This window comes from Enoplosus armatus, chromosome 9, assembly GCF_043641665.1.
Source record: "Enoplosus armatus isolate fEnoArm2 chromosome 9, fEnoArm2.hap1, whole genome shotgun sequence".
Lineage (NCBI taxonomy): Eukaryota > Metazoa > Chordata > Actinopteri > Centrarchiformes > Enoplosidae > Enoplosus > Enoplosus armatus.
The window spans coordinates 3,699,569-3,718,269 of NC_092188.1; the positions used below are offsets into that span (position 1 = coordinate 3,699,569).

Sequence of the window (18,701 nt, forward strand, 5' to 3'; positions counted from 1 at the left end):
TTGTGTGCAGTGTGTGAACATGTGGCATGTTTGCTAACAGGCTTCCTGAGAGAACCAACCCACAAAAACAGCGTAGCGCTTATTAAAATGTCTTTCCATCCTTATCTCCACTAGGATCCCATTATATAATTGTGTAACCCATTGTGTTTCCTGGTCAGCGAGCATACTAACTAAGAGGGAGAGTGGACTTCCCTCCACTCTCACCTCATTAGGATGCAAGTGGGGCTGAGGTCTCTGATGGATGTGAAGGCCTTTGTTTGTGTCTGAGTTAAAGTAGGACCCATTTGTCCCGCTGTCTCAACAGGGACATGGGAGTTTAATAGCTGGAGGTTGACCTAGTTGCCTTGTCTAGCCTGCACTTGTCTCTGAGAGCGACTGCAAGAGAAAGAGAAAATTGGGGGTAGAGGAGAGGGGGAAAAAAAGGGAGGAACTGGGGTATGTACCCCTCCCCTGCTGAGTGATGGGACAGCTGAGGGCAACTGTGGCAGCAAAACAAACCCACATATTCTCACAGCAGAAATAGAACAGCAGCATCCATGAAGGCATGTGCAGCAACTGAAGCTAAGAGGCAAGATGCTGCAACTCTGATCACTTTACAGGAAAAGCACATAAACCATCAGCTAAAAAGTGATCTCTGATATTAACAACTCTGCAGCTCTACTGGGCTTTTTAGCCACTTTTAGCTTCTTGTTTCTGTGTTTTGATTCAGTCTCATCGCTCTCTTCTACCTAATCTTACATTACACTTCCTGCCCAGCGCCCAATGGCAGACAGAAAACATTCGCGACTAACTGGTGAACAAAAGGCCTCTGAAATCCCGATTTCTTTATTTGTATCTGTGCGTAAACGTTTGAGACTTCAGGGTACAGAAATGTTTCTTTTATATTGTGCCAACTTGATAATAACGTGTGCACGAAAGAAATGCATCTTTCGGGACTTTGGTGGTTGTGTATCTGTCAGGTTGTTTGGATGGTTTTCTTCAAGTACAAGTAGTAATATCTTGTTGTAAAAACATGTACATCTCATGCATTCAAAACTTAACTTACATAAATGTATTACCAGTAAAATGTACTACTGTATTGTAAAAGTAAAACCATTGGGAGTGAAGAATTTTCTCGGCTTTCAGTCAATCGAAGGATCACACACTTTTCTACAGGCTGAGAAAAAAAGAACGCTCTCCTTTTAGGAAACTAAAATGATGAAATATGATCAGAAAATGTGTAAACAATATCCAGTACCTTGTTATCTTGTCATCCTGGTGCCTTCATTTCACTGTAGGAAGTGATATGTTTACATCCTGGAGACATTTACAGCCTTTATTACCTTTTAACTCTGTGTTTTACAACCTATTCCTCTCTTCTTCTGTGCTGCTAGTAATGACTGAATTTCCTCCTGGGTTTCCATAAAGTACATCTTATCATATTTCAGGTGATCATGTCTGTCCACAGCTTGTCCTCAGGGTGTTTTTAGCTCTATGTGTTGTCAGCTCTCAAAATGCACATGTGAAATAAAGCTTTAGTCTGAATTTAAAATAACCTTATCAGCCTCACCACTCATAGAAACGCCAACATGCTACGAGACAAAAGGAATCAAAACAGAGGAGATATTTTGTCAGCGTTCCCAGATTGGGTTTTAAAGCGCTCTGTGAATACAGAGAAAGCCCTCAAAATGTCACATTCTGTGTCATGCTGCAACATGTTGCGTGAAATTCTCCAGGCAGCCTCGTTGAGTTAATGTTAGGGGAAGAAAACCGCTGATGTGCAGATGTTGACAATAGCTGATGAGGGATTGTTCGCTACTAGGTTTTTCCTTCCCAGAATCGGTCTGCCCACGCGTTTGTCCGTCAGAGAGTGTGCAGGAGCTGCAGCAAAGGCTTCCTGCAGGACGAGGATACACCTGCTGCGGCTGAACAGGTCTTCGCTGTGCCAAGCACGTCATGGCCGTTCCCTGTGGGGGGAGCCTATTGTGCTAAAAGCTGCTGAACTTGTAGAACACTATCCAGTTGTCAAGATACACCGTCACATGCTGTTCTGTTTTGTTGCAGTGTTTATTTTTCTCTCTGTGTGTGAGTTCATGATGTGCAGATCACTGCTACAAAAGAACTTTCTCATTTGTTAGACTGATAGAAAGCCTTTATCCTGAAACTTCTTCTTAACTTCCTAGTTATTTCCCCATTGAATTCACGTTTGCTGAATATGTGAAAATATGGGACACAGCTTCACAGCGAAGGTACAATGTCACATAACTGCTACAAAACAGGGAGCTAAGGGAGGTTATTTACTTTTATTTTGTCCTAACCAGTCAGTAGCGAGTGATTTCTCCGCCCTGCCGATGACATTTTCAGTCGAAACGGAAGCTGCTGTGGTGTTTGTCAGGAGCAGTTAACGTTTTTCACATTGATCGGAGAACATTGGCAAGATTTTAAGAGTTGTTACTTAGTTTTTGTGTTAGTCTGCAGCTGCATCGATTTCATCCGAGTTTGTCGCAATACTTCTGCTGCTGTAGCTAGCTAGCTAGCTAGCGACATAGGAAGATGTCCTCACTCCTAATCCTGCTTACAACGCTCTGATTGGTTGAGTGTTTCTTCAGCTGGGGGAAACGACACCATCTATCTCTTGTAGGGTTTATGGGATGTTCTGAGAAACACGATGCTTAAAACTGAGACAAATATCACTCTTAAGATGGAATTCATGCTAAAACAACACAACTGTAAATGACAGTACTGCAGAACACATCTGTAGTCTATCTTTATCACTGAACAGGCTCGTTTTTTTTTCTTTCTAATTCCACTTCCTGTTTCTGCGTCATTCACTTTTCCTTCCATTCAAGTTTTTTCCGATGTCAATATGCTTGACATACGTTGAAACCACAGCTGAAGGGAAAGAAAAACTTCCCATGAAATCCCCAGACCGAAGTTCCTGTAGCATGTTTGCCAAGCTGATAAAAAGTTTTCAGACTTTGGACACATGCCAGTCATTACATGAAAATTAGATTTTCAAAACAAAGGCATTTCGTGGCTTCAGATGCTCGGGGTAATGGGCGTAGTGATTTGGGGGCGCCACTGAAGTGTACTGATTGCTCTTCATGCCGAACAAGGCCTCATCTGTCTCTTCTGTGGCTTCAGAGGCAGGTGAAGGTGGACACTGGCTACTTTTGAAGTCTCTGCTTTCAGTCCTCGCTGTGTCTCCGAGCTCAGGGGCCCCGCTGCAGCATATCAAACGCTGCCCAAAGACAAAGCTACTTTGTGAGGGTCTTTTTTTCATGGCCACAAAGATAGATTCCTAATGAGGCTCCCGTCTCTAAGCTCAGATCTGACTTTGGGACTCTTGTCTCGTGTTTCAGCTCACATTGCAAAAAAAAAAGAAAAAGAGACGTTATCAGTCTGCTCTCGTTTCTGCAACTCAAGCTCAGCTCAAAGGGATTTTTCAACCTGTTTGGGTGGTTTATGGTTCCTCTGAATATATTTAAAGACACAAACTGCCTCAGTGTTGAATCAGTTGCCTTTTGTTTTGCACATTACTCCAGAGATACTCATACAGACAAAATTGTTATCTTAAAAAAAAAAACATAAAAATGTCTAACTGTTATGTTGGAGAAGGAATGTTAATTTCTTTGTTGGGAGTCAAATTTGGGTGCTGAATATTAACGAGCAGGCTTTAATTAGTTATGATGTTAGTCTTTAATTTATTAAAGATGGCTGCTGGTGTTTTATTTTCCCATTTTGTATTGTATTTCAGAAATGATATTACTATTAGATAGTATTTCCATAAACCGCCATCATGATTTATCTAAATGTAGATGTAAATTGAAATATGTTTGCTGGACGACTTCCCTGGAGTAACCTGTTCACCGACAAAGGGAAAATGGTTTGAACAAAAACAAAGGATTTAATCTTGGAGGAAATGTGTCTGTAAATGCAGACAGAGATGACAAACAGGTTTGCGGAGAACGTGATCTAACTTTCTTTGACAGAACGGCACATTACAAGAGCCGAACGTGATAATGTGAATACCTGCTCAACACAACACCACTGCAGTTACGCTAGCTTTGTAATCATCAGTTTAGACACGCTTGTAGACAAAAAAACAAGCAAATTAGTCAAAAGAGTTGACTCATCACTTGATCTGTAAATTATTTCCCCCCCAGCAGCCCTCCAGTCTAACCAGACATCTTTGTTGATTACAGCTGATCTGTATGGAGTGAGTGTGTCGGCTCCTACAAAGTGAAACAAAGCTCTCAACCTGAGTGATGAAAAAGACGCACGTCACATGGTCAAAATCACATCACATGGTTAGAATCTGATCTCTTTCAAACAGCTGTACATGATAAACACAGTCTAGGATCCAGAGGTTTATTTGTTTGTCACACACACAAACAACACATGCAGCGAAATTCTTAAGGCTGAGACTGGTGTGACGAATAAGAATTAGATAAAAATATAAATATTAAAAAGGTCAAATGTACATATGCCACAAAAACAACAATGTTTTTACTTGAGTTGTACATGCTAGCATTAGCTTCTTATGGAGCTTCATGACTATGACCGGGACATGCTTTGTACTGTTAGACAGATGTTTTTGCAGAGTGATTACACTTTGCTGTATCTTCTGCAGTTCTTCTAAATGGAAAACCACTTCCAAATTTGGAACAGTCCAGGTTCTTGATACCCAACCTTATGGCTATGTTAGTGACATATCTATCTGCAAACTACAATCATCAGTATTACATTATTTAACTATTTGTCACCGAAGTCTCAGTGTTTCGTGAGTGGGCTCCACAGAGCAATGGCTTTGGACATGAGCTCATTATGGTAGTCAGAGGTGGTGGCAGGTCCATGTGGGTCACTCAGCTGTATGAAGGACCGAGCTAATTACATGTGAAGGATAGAAGATTACTCTGCTTTAACTGGGCTGTCAGTCTTTTCTAAGAAGGTCGGATGAATTTACGAGGAAGACCCTTCAGCAAAGCCCCGGGCTCAGTTGAATGGACTGAACACAGTCAGGAATTTGAATGCTTTATTGCAGCGCTCCAGCAAAAAAAAAAAAAAAAAAAAGAAAACTCCAATAATCTGACAGTCATAAATTATATTAAATGAGTCGAACGTGAGAGAGAGAAAAAAAACACGTCTGACAATAGTTATCATGCTTTGTGTACGGTATTCCCAAATGTTGATCGGCCTTTTACGTGTTAACGTTGTATTACCTTCAAGCAGAGAAATTAATCAAAAAGTCAGACATGCGAGGTTTAACTGAGAGCACGAACAAAAGAGCACTGTGGGAGAGAAAGTGATAAGAGGCTTAACGCTGGCTCAGTGACTGTGCAGGCTATCTACAGTGAATTTACTGCCATATGGGACAGAGTAGAAAAGGGAAAGGGAGGAGGAGGTGGAGGTGGAGCAGCAGTTCTTACTGTACTTCAGCCTGATTACCATCAGTTGGTGTCAAGAAAATAGTGAATTGTTCCAGAGCAAGTACAACTGATGTAGGTGCTTGTTTGTCTACTAGATGAAAGGTACTTTTTATTGAGGAAATCAAATACGTGTGCTCTGATTTCTTTTGGTAGATAAGTCAGCATACATAAATGCATCTTCATTTTTCCGGAATAATTTAAAATCTCTCTCCAACAGTGGCTCCATTAGCATCACCTGTATCCCTGTAATGTTTTAGCTGCACCAGGTGAGTGAGAGCCTTCAGAGAGAGACTGATTAAGAACGTGGATGTACAGTGTGATTACTTCATAGAACATGAGTAAAACAATAAGAAGACGTATAACTATAGAGGTAACTTGTAGGAGAATCACATAGTCACAGATACACATGATGTTAGACTAAATGACATCGGTTAGGTTGGTGGAATCAAATATTTCCCCCTGACCCTCAAAGGGTTGGCAGTTGGTTAAAGATATCATTTCCCCTCTAGAGATGTTGTGTTAATACTGGTGACTCCTTTTGATTAGAGGTCTCTACGGATGTTTCCTTGCAACTACACGTTAGGAAAGTCTTTACTTAGCGTTTACCAGCTAAGACATTCCTCAACTTTTAATGTTACAACCTGATTCCGTAAATCACTGGTTTGAAAGTACTTTCGGTGCCAGTTACTTGAAGAAACTTAGACACAGACGTAGTAATGGATTTACGAATAGCTGGTGCAACCGAGTCCTGGTTCAGAAAAGTCTTGTTACTGAAGGCACCATATGTGCAGGGAGAGCCTGACTTTAATTTATTTTGATTTATGGCTCTGAGGTCCAGGGGACGTAACCCAGCCCTACCCTGCACCTCCTTTCCCTTCCCCCTCCCCTGGAGGTTTTACACGGTGTAGGAGTTGGGAGTCTGGTTCTCATTGAAAACCTGCCACCTGATTGTTCCACTCCACACGCAGCCTGGGATGCAGCAGCAGGGGAGAGTTGATAAGATTTCTGATGGACTCAAATGTCGAGTTTTTGGTTCTTTGTAAAGATAGTGGCCTAATCTAGGTCACAGATTCTGACAACCTGCGACTGACAGACAAAGCGTCTCTCCACCTTCAGGGGTGAGACGGGTACCCCCAGGCATCAGAGACTGTGATGCAGATAAGAGGCATGCCTGCGCACAGACGGCCATGAAACCCAGACTCCGTAAAAACCCCATCCATCCTCTCTTATCTGCTTCTGCTCAGCTGTGGGGCAGATGGTCCACAAGCCACACCACCCTTCAAAATATCTCTAATCAGAGTAACCAGGCAGAAAACTTCAGCTTTATAAAGCCACAGGCTCCTGCGGTGAAGGGCCAGCTCTGATTGCCATGGAAATCGAGGCAGATTGAGAAGCTCCGACCGGCGAGTCAGGAGTGTTAATCATTGAGGAACATCAATATAACAACCCCCGCCCCCGTCCTCATCCCTGCTAAAAAGGGCCCAGTTCATTATTCAGCCTTTCTTTGCAGTTAATGAACTCCTCGTTGAGACTCCTCGTGTTGTGGCTGTTTAAATACCTCCAGTCAGTGTTATTGCCAATATCAGGGGAGTCATGCTGTGTATACCAAGAGGAGGTCAGCGGCAGCGCGCTTCATTACAGGAGAGAGGAAAAACAACACACTAGTTGAGACATCAACGCCTCTCATTTAGAAGTGGAATGAAATGACGTTGTTTAGGTTCCACTGCAGATTAGATTATAGTCCAATGTGACTCCAATAAGAACAATTTGATTTTGAGGTAATGTGAAGTGGGTCATTGAGAGCAGCTATATTTGGTGTCCAAAAAGGCTCAAGAAGAGAGGAAAAGAAGTCTGAACACATAACAACAGATTAAATGCTTAAGTCCTGGAGATAATTTGCTCATAAATTCAAATTTAGCCAAGTTATATACAGCTCATAACGTATATAAAGTATATAAAAATTAAGTGAATTAAAGATGGGAAAGGTTTTGAAGAACTTTTTACAAAATAACACAATATACCTCAAAATACAAAACGTTATGCCAATAACTGTAGACTAAAGGACGGAATTACATAGATTAGTTTAGCATAATTAAATATTTCCCACTCATTCTAAACTGCATGAATACTAACTCTACAAATATTTCTCCTCACATGCATATATTAACAAAACAAAGTCATACATTTACAAACCGTTAGCTTTTTAGTTATGTTGAATATATTATATATTTGGCACCTTAAACTGTTATTTTCGGAAGTTATGTACCAGATTGTGATGAGTAAATATATTATGTAGTATTTATGTGAACTGGGAGGATTTTAAATTATATTTTACAAAATTACGACCCAAAAGCACTTAAGGTTAGCTTATTTTTCCTACTAATTTCTAAACTGCATGAATACTACTAACTCAACATGTACACATATAACTTATATTTCCACGCATATGCAAACAGAATAAAGTTTTACAAAAAAAAGGTTTGGTTTAATATTTTGTTTTCACCTCTTAGTGTTATTTTTAGAAATGATGTAACGGCTTGCGATGAGTGAAGTCTTTACTAGCTAACACATTTTTTAGGTTTTAATGGTGCAACCAGATTAGTAAATCATTAGTTTGAACCTAGCTGGTAGTTATTAAGTACTTTACACACAAACTGGTGCATCACAATCCTGGACTCAGCAGGTTACAAGGCCCATGTGATGCGCTTATAAATGTTTGAATCCCACGTATGACCTCGGCTACATTTCGTGTCTCTCCGCCTCCTGACTGTACACTATCTCATGAAGCAGACATGCAATTAAAATATCTTAAAAGAGAGGACATGTCTGTGACCTCCGTGCGAACCCTTGCAAAAGGCGTCTTTCTTCGGTTTGGGAATTTATTTCGGGGCTGACACCTCAGAGGCGTTTAGGTGGATCACAGACAGTATCTGATTTGAATTTCAATTATCTCACAGAGGGCAGAGCGTCTAGACAAAACAACTGTCCTGTGTGTCTTTATTCACTAAAAGGCTTCTGACAAGTGTATCAACCTGCAACAGATGCTTTCAATAATTTAGGAGACAAAAGACTATAGTGACGTTTTAACTTAAAATCTTGCACTGCAGTTTAGTTTAGTTTAAATACGTGATTATGTGCAGAGAATGCTGATGCTCCCTCATTTGAACTACAGATCTGATTGTGACCATGTTGTAACAGTTTGTGGTCATCAGAGTGCATTTCTTGATTATTCCTATTTTGTTAGACTTTGCCACAACATTCAGAGGGAAATATTGTACAACGTACGGCAACTCTGTGATTTTCAGATTAAGTATATAGGTATTTCTGTACTTTTCTTCCTCTTTTGCTTTGCTCCTTCAACTAATATGAAATCATGAAAATCCTTTTTGTAGTTTGTGTTAGCAAATGTGTCTTTCCTGCAAATTGTGTTACTATATTCCTTTTTGTTTCGCTTATAATGTCAAGCTCACACTTGCTGGTTCCACAAAGGACTGAATCTCGCATCCTAAATCTTTAAACTATTTTGGGGCCTCTCATCTGTCGAATGATGAAACTCCACTGAGTCCACAGCTCGCCGTGAATTTCCCCATCAGTCAGTGTGCGAACATAAAGCTTTGCAGGCCACAGCCTAAACCCACCGTAATCCCTCATGCCCAAACAAGACCAAAGACAGATTTCACAGGCTTGTGCTTCACAATACCCAGACTGGAGGGGACACGGCTCTTTGTGGACCCGATTTGTGTCTGGACATGGGCGCGTTATGGATGTTGAGAGGGTGTAACTGTGTAGCCCAAAGTTCAAGGTCAAAATGGTAGAGAGAATGAAAAAGTAATTTGCACATCATCTTGTTCCCGCACCCACGCACATACAGATTTCCCCCTTTCCCATTCCAGCTGCCGACAGTCACGCTCCCTCAGACTGAGAGGTGAAAGAGCAATCATCACCTCGACAATGAGGCTTTCACACAGTCCGAGCCAAAGAATGTCACTGCATGAACACTGTCAACCATCTATGGCGGAAAAACACTGTTGCAGCACATAAGTGATGCCTAATAATTTTGTACTGTTCTAGTAAAGCATTGTTTGTCCAAGTAACGGCTAATTTTGCTTGAAAGCCAACGCTGGTCAGATTTGCTGCAGGCTACAATTTGTATTATTTACATCACAATAGTCTTACAGGCAGATTGTATGACAACACCTTACCCTGTCTTTGACACAGACGTGTGTTTTGTCATTTGACACCGAAAGTGTGTCAAAGTATGTTTTAAGTCGAAGGTTTTTGAGCTGACTTTTGCTACTCAAATCTCAAACCATGTGAACAGAAACAGAAACTGGGAACCTGCATGGCCCATACAACCCAACAGAAAAGGTTTAATTTGATGCCTGATGAAGGTCCATGACCGAATGTTGTATTGCTAATGAACTCAGTGTTGATGATGGGCAACGTTTTCTTTAGCATGATTTCGTTTTCTTATGCATCTGAATATCAGATGTGCATTAGACAACACTTAGTTTGAAAGCACACTAGGGTGCTTTAAAGGCTGTGGGTTAAAGGCTGATACAACTGCCTGCGATTGTGTCCTCCGTACATCTATCTAAAAACATGTATGCATGAGAGTCTATGTTTCATTTAAATCCTGTCTCTCTCCAAAGTTAAAGGTGATTTGAAGCACGAGGTGGGATAAGTGTGTTTCAGTAGCCTGAACATAACAACACATGGGATGCAGGACGTGACCCCTCATCTCTGGTGTCAAAGTTCTGCGCTTTGTACGCACAGCCACCCGCTACAACCACCTCCCTGTGCCTTTTGTGCAGCATAAAGATATCATATTTCCTACCATGAATACTTTGGAGGAAAGGCAAAAGTGTGAGCAGATTGTTGCGCCTCGCTTCTCTCTGTGACTTCGAGTGTGGCCGTTATTAACACTTCAGCCTGCAGATGCGGTCGGATGACACGTTGTACCAACGTGTTTGTTTCAAGCATACCAACACCTTAATGATTCTCACATTTAGGCATCCTCTCCTCAAAGGCACCCATTGTGTTGCATTTGTACAACCTCAAAAGTAATGGAAACAGTTGTGAAGAATTACAAAAGAACGGGCATGATCGTTGGATTGTCTCTTTCGGAGAGTAAGTACAATAATTGTTGGACACAGCCCCTCCCATTCATAAGAAAGATGTGTGTGTGGGGGGGTTTAGATGCTGTTTGACAATCCGACAAGCGTGTCATTTGAAGCATACTGATGCCTTTTAACATAATCCAAGCAGAGACTGTTTCTGCAAAATGTATTTGGCAAAGCAGATTACGTATAAAAACCTATTTTGTTGAGGTTTTTCCATTTCAACATACACTCTGCTATCTGTTCATTTCTTATTTTCAGGCCAGAATATGAAATCATCAGCACTAATAGAAAAATGTCAGAGCACCACCACAGAAACGTTTGATCCTAACTGATGGAAGATCAGTATTCAGGTGGAAACGTCTGTCTGTTCTTCCTGTGTTCTTTTTGCCACAGCTCACTCTCTGTCTCCATGGATCCTAAGGATTAATGAAACCAGCTTCTCTTCTGTGCACCAAAGAAAACAGGAGTGCACTTCTCTAGCTCCTCAAACAGCGCCTCCCTCCTCCCCCCCTCCCTCTCCCCTTGCAGGTGGCCCCGTTCGCTACTTTGAGCGAGGCTGCAGGGCTACGGGAGGAATTCACATGTAAATAGGCCACTCGCTCTCAATAGACTGGGGGAAGAAAAATGAATCCCGTCATGATAACCTTGCATAATAAGCAGGCTAGGAGTATGCATATATCGCAATGTCGCCTTTTTAAGTACACAATGGGATAAATCTGAAAACTCAGCAGAATAAAAGAACCTTCTGGAGGTGTTATGAGAAAGTGAAGGTGTACAGTTTGACACAACATGACTGTGTCATGGCCATGCAGAAGAAGAGCTTCATGGCTTGCATTTTTAAATGTACCTCCTTCTACCAACAGCATTACACCAAAACGTGCCTATCTCCTTATTTTCAATTCCAAAAGAGGTGCACACCAGGGTTCAAGGTCAAAAAAGGGCATTTACACATTGTTTCACACATACAAACCCATATGCATGCGCTTGTGTTGAGTTTCCCTTTTATCTCATACTGATTTTGAGAGAGCCAAAGTCTAGCTTTCATTGCTCAATGTAATTTCTTATCGTGAGCATCTTTTTTTCATGCCAGTACAATATATTTATCTTTAAATATGGACAGAAAATGAAAAAACAATGATAGAAACTGTTGTTTTTGCTTTTCAAAACTTTAAATTTGATCTACTAGCATACTTTACTTTATTCATTTTTTTTTTATCTTAAGCAACATGACTTCTTTTTTGGTGCATGTGCATGTATTGAAGAGGTGCCTTTGTTTGAAAGATTTTGAAAACCACTGGTCTATAGAGTACAGAAGTTATTTTGGGCATCCAGAGTTCATGAAGTAAACGTTTTTGCATGGACAGTATGAGGTAACTGGCAGTTCACTTGAAACTCTCTGGAATCACCAGTGCGAAACACGTAAGAAAATATCAGGGTTCTTTGATAAAGAAGTCAATGGTGTGTACAAGCCTTTGGCCTTAACAACTACAGGAAAGGAGTCAACTACGTCTCCCAAGAAGCATTGCAGAGAGAAACATCCAATCAAACGACTTAAAATAATTTTGCATGCATCCTTATTGGCAGATTCCATGCGTTGTATGTTAGTTGAATTCAGCAACTATGGTGTAGTGTTTGGTCCTCAATTGCAACAACAAAATGTCTGAATTTGCTTAAGCTTGTAACCGGCTTCCATGGCAACAGTGGCTGAGGCTTAATGGGTATTGTAGTATTTACGGCCATATCAAACATAATTTCTCAAACTTTAAGTTGAAATAATTAAGACAGATGACTACAACATACCTCTATAGTTTTGTTTAATTATCCATGAGACTCCTTGATAACTCGTGTTCCTATGTTGAGTGTTTCAAGGGTGTGTCTATGTTGAATAACACTGAGGATATCATTACAAGAAAACTTTGACATGGGAATTTACAGTGCGGACAAATCCCTCAGGAATCAGTGGCTCCTCCCAATTAGCAGCTCTATCATGTGTTGTAGAAAAATCTCAGACATGTTCTTACCAAACACACGCACACACAGGAGAACATTTTGTACAGTACTCAGCCGCGTGCCGCCCAACCTGGAAAATAACTGCCAAACTGGATCATGCCTTAGGCGTCTCTCGGCGATGGCAGCTGAGAGCTCCAGTGCAGTATAAAAGCAATAATGGGAGGGAAATCGTGTATGGATGAGCTACTCCAAACAAGAAATTCTCATGAAGCAGTGTGCTTTTATTTCAAAGCGGTTCGAGCGTTTTCGTGCCAAGCACATCATCTGAGGTTAATGGGTTAATGCATGGCCCCTGGACGAGAGATTTATTCACCCTAATCCACCTTTCACTGAAGACTTTACAAGAACAAGACCGGATAAAGGCTGAGATATAGGACGGGACAGAGGGAGCGCTTTCTACAAGTGAACTGTGCATGATCAAGTGAAGTGATTATGGTTGTCTTCATTTGGTTTTAGACATATTAAACTGAGTCAGCAAAAGTAAAGCTCAAGACAGGTAGTGAGCTTTTTGATTTGACCAGTAATACCCTGGTGAGTGCTTCAGCAGATCAAAAGAAATGGCCCGAAGTACATACAAGGAGGGAAAGCTGGACACACACACACACACACACACACACACACACACACACACACACACACACACACACACACACACACACACACACACACACACACACACACACACACACACACACACACACACACACACACACACACACACACACACACACACACACACAGCTGACGTGGCTTGCAGAGAACAGGAAGTACAATCAGGAAAAGTGTGAATATACCTTTGCCCTCTGAGTTTCCTTCATTGGCAAACAAGTTGTGAAGAGGCACCTGGGCTTCCCAACACAAAAACGTGATTCATCAACATTTGACAAACATGGGGAACCTGCCCTTGTGTGTCCTCATGCCATAGTTCCTATTCCCCTCTGCTTTTAACTATCTGTTAAAGTAGTAAAAGCCACAAAAAAAGTACACCATTGATTTCAATTACATTCTGCTGTAGCCCGAAAGTCATACAAGCGTGTGAAAACTAGAGCTAAGGACATGTTTTTTCTATTTTTAAATCCAATAGACCCCCTGAGATACAGCTCCAAAACCCCACATCAAGGTCACAATTATCACATTTAACTGGAACAGATATTTATATGGAGAGGATGTTTGGTGATTCAGCCTGTGAGCAGTGCAAACTACCAATCTGCATCACAGAGTTATTTCAGACAGCCAGCTGCTGCACTGGCCTGTTGGGCTCACAGTCATTAATTGTTTCAAAGGAATGGGAGAGCAAATGGCGTTAATACATCGGCTTCATATCCGCCCAGCTCAGTCCAAAAATACTCGGTAATGCCCCTGGCTTCACGCTCTCCTGCCCCAGCCTGTTGTGCTGCCCTGACAACATTTTAAAGTCCTGAGGGTGGCCTGTCTGTGCTGCGTCAGTTGCACAGCCAATAGTGGAAAGACATTTAAGCTTTTTTTTTTTTTTTTACTGTGGACAGCTCTGAATTGTTTTTTGGATGCTGGGATTAAGCTTCATTGTTGTGCACCTGCTTTGATTTTGGTGTGTATATTTAACCATTAGACTAACAGCAATTTTACATGTCTGTATATAGTTAGCTCCATACACAACATGCAAATACTGCAACTCAGTGCATTTATTTGGTGAGAAATAAATGCTGTGATAAAGGCAAAGTTTCCAGAGAGTACAGCGCTCTAAACCTGCATGCAATCATTCCAATGGAGCTTTAAGTTCTGGGTGTGTTCCTGTGTCAACACAATCATTGTGCAAGTTACTGAAAATGAAACCAAGGACGTTTTTTAAAGTGATAATTAGAGGGTAGGTTGACTGAGCATGTGTTTTGTTTTTTGGAAACCCCTTTGCATCACATTCACGTGACAGAACAACTAGTCCTGCAACGTCAAACATTCAGCAGCTCCACTGGGGGAACTGGTGGTTTAGTGACAGTTGTTTTCACATACTGCTTGTTTCAATAACCATCCCTCTCTACAGATTCAAACAAGCTTCTTAAAGCTCAAACCTACTATCACCCAAATGAATTGAAGGTTACAATCCTGAACATCTTTGAGGACCTGCTTTTTAAATACAAGCACTTAAATAACAGAGTGGACATAATAATACCCTCCATAACACCGTCAACATTGATCTAAATATGTTTTATTAAGCAAAACATAATGCATAACCTGTCTAATGACAATGTGGCCAATGTGGACCAACTACAGTAGCATCTGTTGTATTTTGCTCAAACATTTCTGTAAATCCAACACAATATGCTCTATTTAAAAACTTTAAACTTCATACGAAGTGATAATCTAAAGTGCTTTTAAAAAAATGATATAAGCCAGCAAACAAATCGATAATAATGCGATAATGCATGATAATACATGATAATACTTTTCTTTAACAAAGAAAGTCCAGTGTAAAAAAATTAACAAATTATAACAACATATAAAACAGTAAAATAAAACTGTGTATTATGTATATTTCATTGCCCCTTCTGGTGTAACAATGTTATCATTTACCAAATAATCCTTCAACTAGTCAAAGCCTTTTCTTAAATTATTTTTGGTAATATTGTTTGGAGCAGCCATTAGCCATTCATGAAACATACAGCATCCTTAACTTCTATCACCCTTCCAGACCCCAAACCCTCAGTGCTTTTTAAACTCTTTATAACATATCCACACATGTCTGAAACTTTCTCATCTTCATACTGTATTCCTTTATGTGCCACTTCCTCATCAACAGCATCCTCACAAGACCAAGACCGGGAATCCTAAATCTCAATTTTGGACTGATAAAACTCAGTATGTTGAATCTGGACCTGCAGTGGACGCCTGTATCCACCCAGGAGAACGAATAATCCTTTGTTTCCTTCACATATAACAGTAGACAAGTCTTTCACATGACGAGTTTATCTCTTTTTCTTCTGCTGCCGAAGCACCTTTCTCCTTTTAAGGACCATGTCATGGAGTCTCTCCAGGCCCTCCCTGAGTCCATCTCCTATGATGGCGCAGGCTGGCTGCAGGTGCCAGGGAGTTGCAGGGCCCAGTTCTTTCAGCGCCAGCAATTTCTCAATTTCAGCAAGTCCTAAAGAGTGCCTCAAGTCCTGTTTGTTGGCTACCACCAGCAGGGGCACCCCCTGGTTTTCAGAGGTCTTGGCGATTTTATGGAGCTCCGTCTTGGCCTCCTCCATGCGCTCTGCATCCACAGAGTCCACCACAAATATGATGCCGTCTGTGCATCGCGTGTACGACTTCCACAGGGGGCGCAGCTTCTCCTGGCCACCTACATCCCAGAAGTGGAAAGTCCCAGTCCTGTGGCCGCCCAGAGACAGTTTGACCTTCTCCGCATTGAAACCTTTGGTGGGCACCGTGTTCACAAACTCATTGAACTGCAGTCTGTACAGAACGGTGGTCTTCCCTGCCGAGTCCAATCCGAGGATGGCGATGTGAAAAGACTGGAAGAACGGGATGCTTGAAAAGAAGCTAGGCTGCTCTGACAATCCGTTCCCCATCTTTCCTCATGAGGAGGGATTTGTGATTTGACAGATTTGATCCAATTGTCCAGCAATAATCCTCAGAGCTGCTGATATTCCAAAATGACCGCAGCAATTACCTGAAAAGCATACTGCACATGTTACTGTGGGTGAAACACAGGTTTAAAGAAGCATTAGCACTTAAAGTAAGATTATGTAACTTTGACTGAACCGCCACTGTGGCCGCAAGTGGCAATTACAGGATAATGGCACATTAAACTTTAAACTACATTTCCCAAGATTCCCAAGAGTTTGTTGCTTTAAAGACATTATCATCAGGTGATTTGTCTGAGCTAAGAACATGAGTAGCACAAGTAGAGAAGAGTCATAAAGTCAACAAACTGAGTAATGCAAGTTACACAATAACATCTATCTAATGTTTGATAACATAAGCCACCATAAGCTACTGGTCATACCAGACCAAGTAAGGCTGTAGCAGTAAAACCCTGAGTGTCATGATTTGACACGGGTGAGCAAGGGTGGATTTTATTTCTTATGGATTTCCAGCTTTTTATTTGTAAGAGGAAGATTATGTTACGTCTATGATTACGCCTCTTTCATAAGTTGCATAGTCTCGCTTTAAAGCTGCATTTTTCATAATGACAATGGATCAAATCACTGTGTGCGCAATGTCAAGTGAGCAGAGAAAAAAAACTGCATCATTACATCAGCATGCAAAAAAATAAATACAGTATTTCTGGCTGAATGTGGTGACATTTTAGGGTTGTTTTCTGGTGCTACCAGAAGATTTTCACACTTCCTGAGAAATGGGTATTAATGTGGATGATGACCAAATAGTCCACAGTTGTGCATCACTTATTGTAAAACATACCTTTATGACCAGGAAAAGAACAATATACAATATCTAGTCTGATATCACAATGTCATTATATGAATATATTGCCCAGCTGTAACAGAGCCAAAGCATGATCCAAAGTACCAGGACAGAAAATTACTTTCATTTCCTACTTAAAGTCACACAATAAGGAGTTTACATCCACCCTTTTGTGCTAAATTGAATGTACAAGTCTAAAATAATGTGCTCGTAGCCACCATATTGTCCTAAGAGTAATGTATTCACCTCATATGGTATCACAGTGACATTCCTGTAGGGGCCTGTTTGCTAGTTTAGCTGTAATTTTAGTGTAATATTACATCTTAAATTGCTTTAAAAACAGAACTTAGTTTCCACTGACTTGAGTATTTTATCTGGATAGGATTGCACTACATTTTGAGGACTGACAAGTATTTACAGCGGCAGGTGCAACAAATGCATTTGTATTGTATTACCTACCAGTCCGAGCCATCTGTAGAGAAAACACTCAATCTAATCCTCTCTGAACAGAAACACGGTCCTCTCCGGCGGCTACACAACCTGAAAATCAACTCACGGTGTATTTCCACCTCGTGTGTCTGCACCGACGACGAAAAATCCTTCCCCAGAAACAGACGGGCCCTCCCCGGTCTGTGCTCTGTGTCCCAGTGTGGATCTACCGCTGATGACACTGCTGTCAGTCTGGATCAACGCCCACACGAACACTGCGGGCGCAAGCGATTGGTGCGCGTACACCCTTCTCTGTCAGCTGATTGGCTAACACAGCTGTCAATCACGCTTCTGCCCGGGAACCAGGATCACCTGTTGCTCCGTCTGTCCGTCAGACCATCTTACTTTAGACATCAATAATTTAACGTTATTTAACGATTGTAGCCGACGTGCTAGAAGTCAGACCGGAGAGGCAACTTCAACTCAACAGTCATAAGAAGCACAGGTACATCTCATTTAAAACTTGTGTATGTTTCAACTCTAAAAGCACTAAGATGATAAGAAATGTATCGTACCAACAAGTTGCAGATACAGGACTTTTGACAGAAAAGAGCCCAAATACACTTCTAAATGTCTTTTCAAATAAAATTCAGCCCAGCTAGTCTACAATCTAAGGATTCATATATCATCCGCGGTATTTTGTTGCCCACATTGTAAAACATGAACGGACATTCAGATAGCAAAAAGGTGCTCGTGGATAAGCTAGCTAGCTAGCTAGTAGCCGCACCAGAGTAACAGTAAACGTTAGTAACCGTTAAAGGTAAAATTCAAACTTACCGTGGATTCGGCTTGGCGAGTCAGCGTGTTTTTCCCTTTTCTGTCCGTTTGTGTGAGGCAGAGAGAGTTGTGTGTGTGTGTGTGTGTGTGTGTAGAAACGTCGCCGCCCCATTCATGTTTTTGTTTGAAATGATTGGTCAGGGAGCAGGAAGTGCACCACGCTGCTCACTGCAGCCCATCATGCATGAAGGATAACAAACTGCAACTGGCCTTCTAGCCACTGGTTAATATAAACGACATGGGGATATAACACAAAACATTGGCCTGTGGTGGAAGAAGTACTCAGTACAATACAACAACGACAAAATACTCAACCACAAGTAAAAGTCGTCCATTCATAATCCCAATTAAGTAAAAGAATCATCACAAAATATCCTTAAAGTATCAAAAGTAAAAAAAAATACTCTTTCTGCAGTAAAATGTCAATGCATTAATGTTCAAGCAGTATTTTACTACCAGTGGTTTTTGGACTTTTCTCAAAATAGCCTTGAACAAG

At 41.2% G+C, this 18,701-nt stretch overlaps 1 protein-coding gene across 2 annotated transcripts; it reads right to left on the bottom strand.

Moving 5' to 3' along the window:
* Positions 1-14,707: 14,707 nt before the first annotated feature.
* Positions 14,708-17,661, bottom strand: arl4aa (ADP-ribosylation factor-like 4aa). Of its 2 annotated transcripts, none has more exons than XM_070911334.1 (2): positions 17,496-17,661; positions 14,708-16,184 (listed from the first exon to the last, which is right to left on the bottom strand). In XM_070911334.1, the coding sequence occupies exon 2, from the start codon at positions 16,081-16,083 to the stop codon at positions 15,481-15,483; it is 603 nt and encodes a 200-aa protein (XP_070767435.1). In that variant the 5' UTR covers positions 16,084-16,184; positions 17,496-17,661; the 3' UTR covers positions 14,708-15,480. The 2 variants fall into 2 exon arrangements, with proteins under 2 accessions (XP_070767435.1, XP_070767434.1); XM_070911333.1 differs by having other exon boundaries at positions 17,399-17,661.
* Between the last annotated feature and the right edge of the window lie 1,040 nt (positions 17,662-18,701).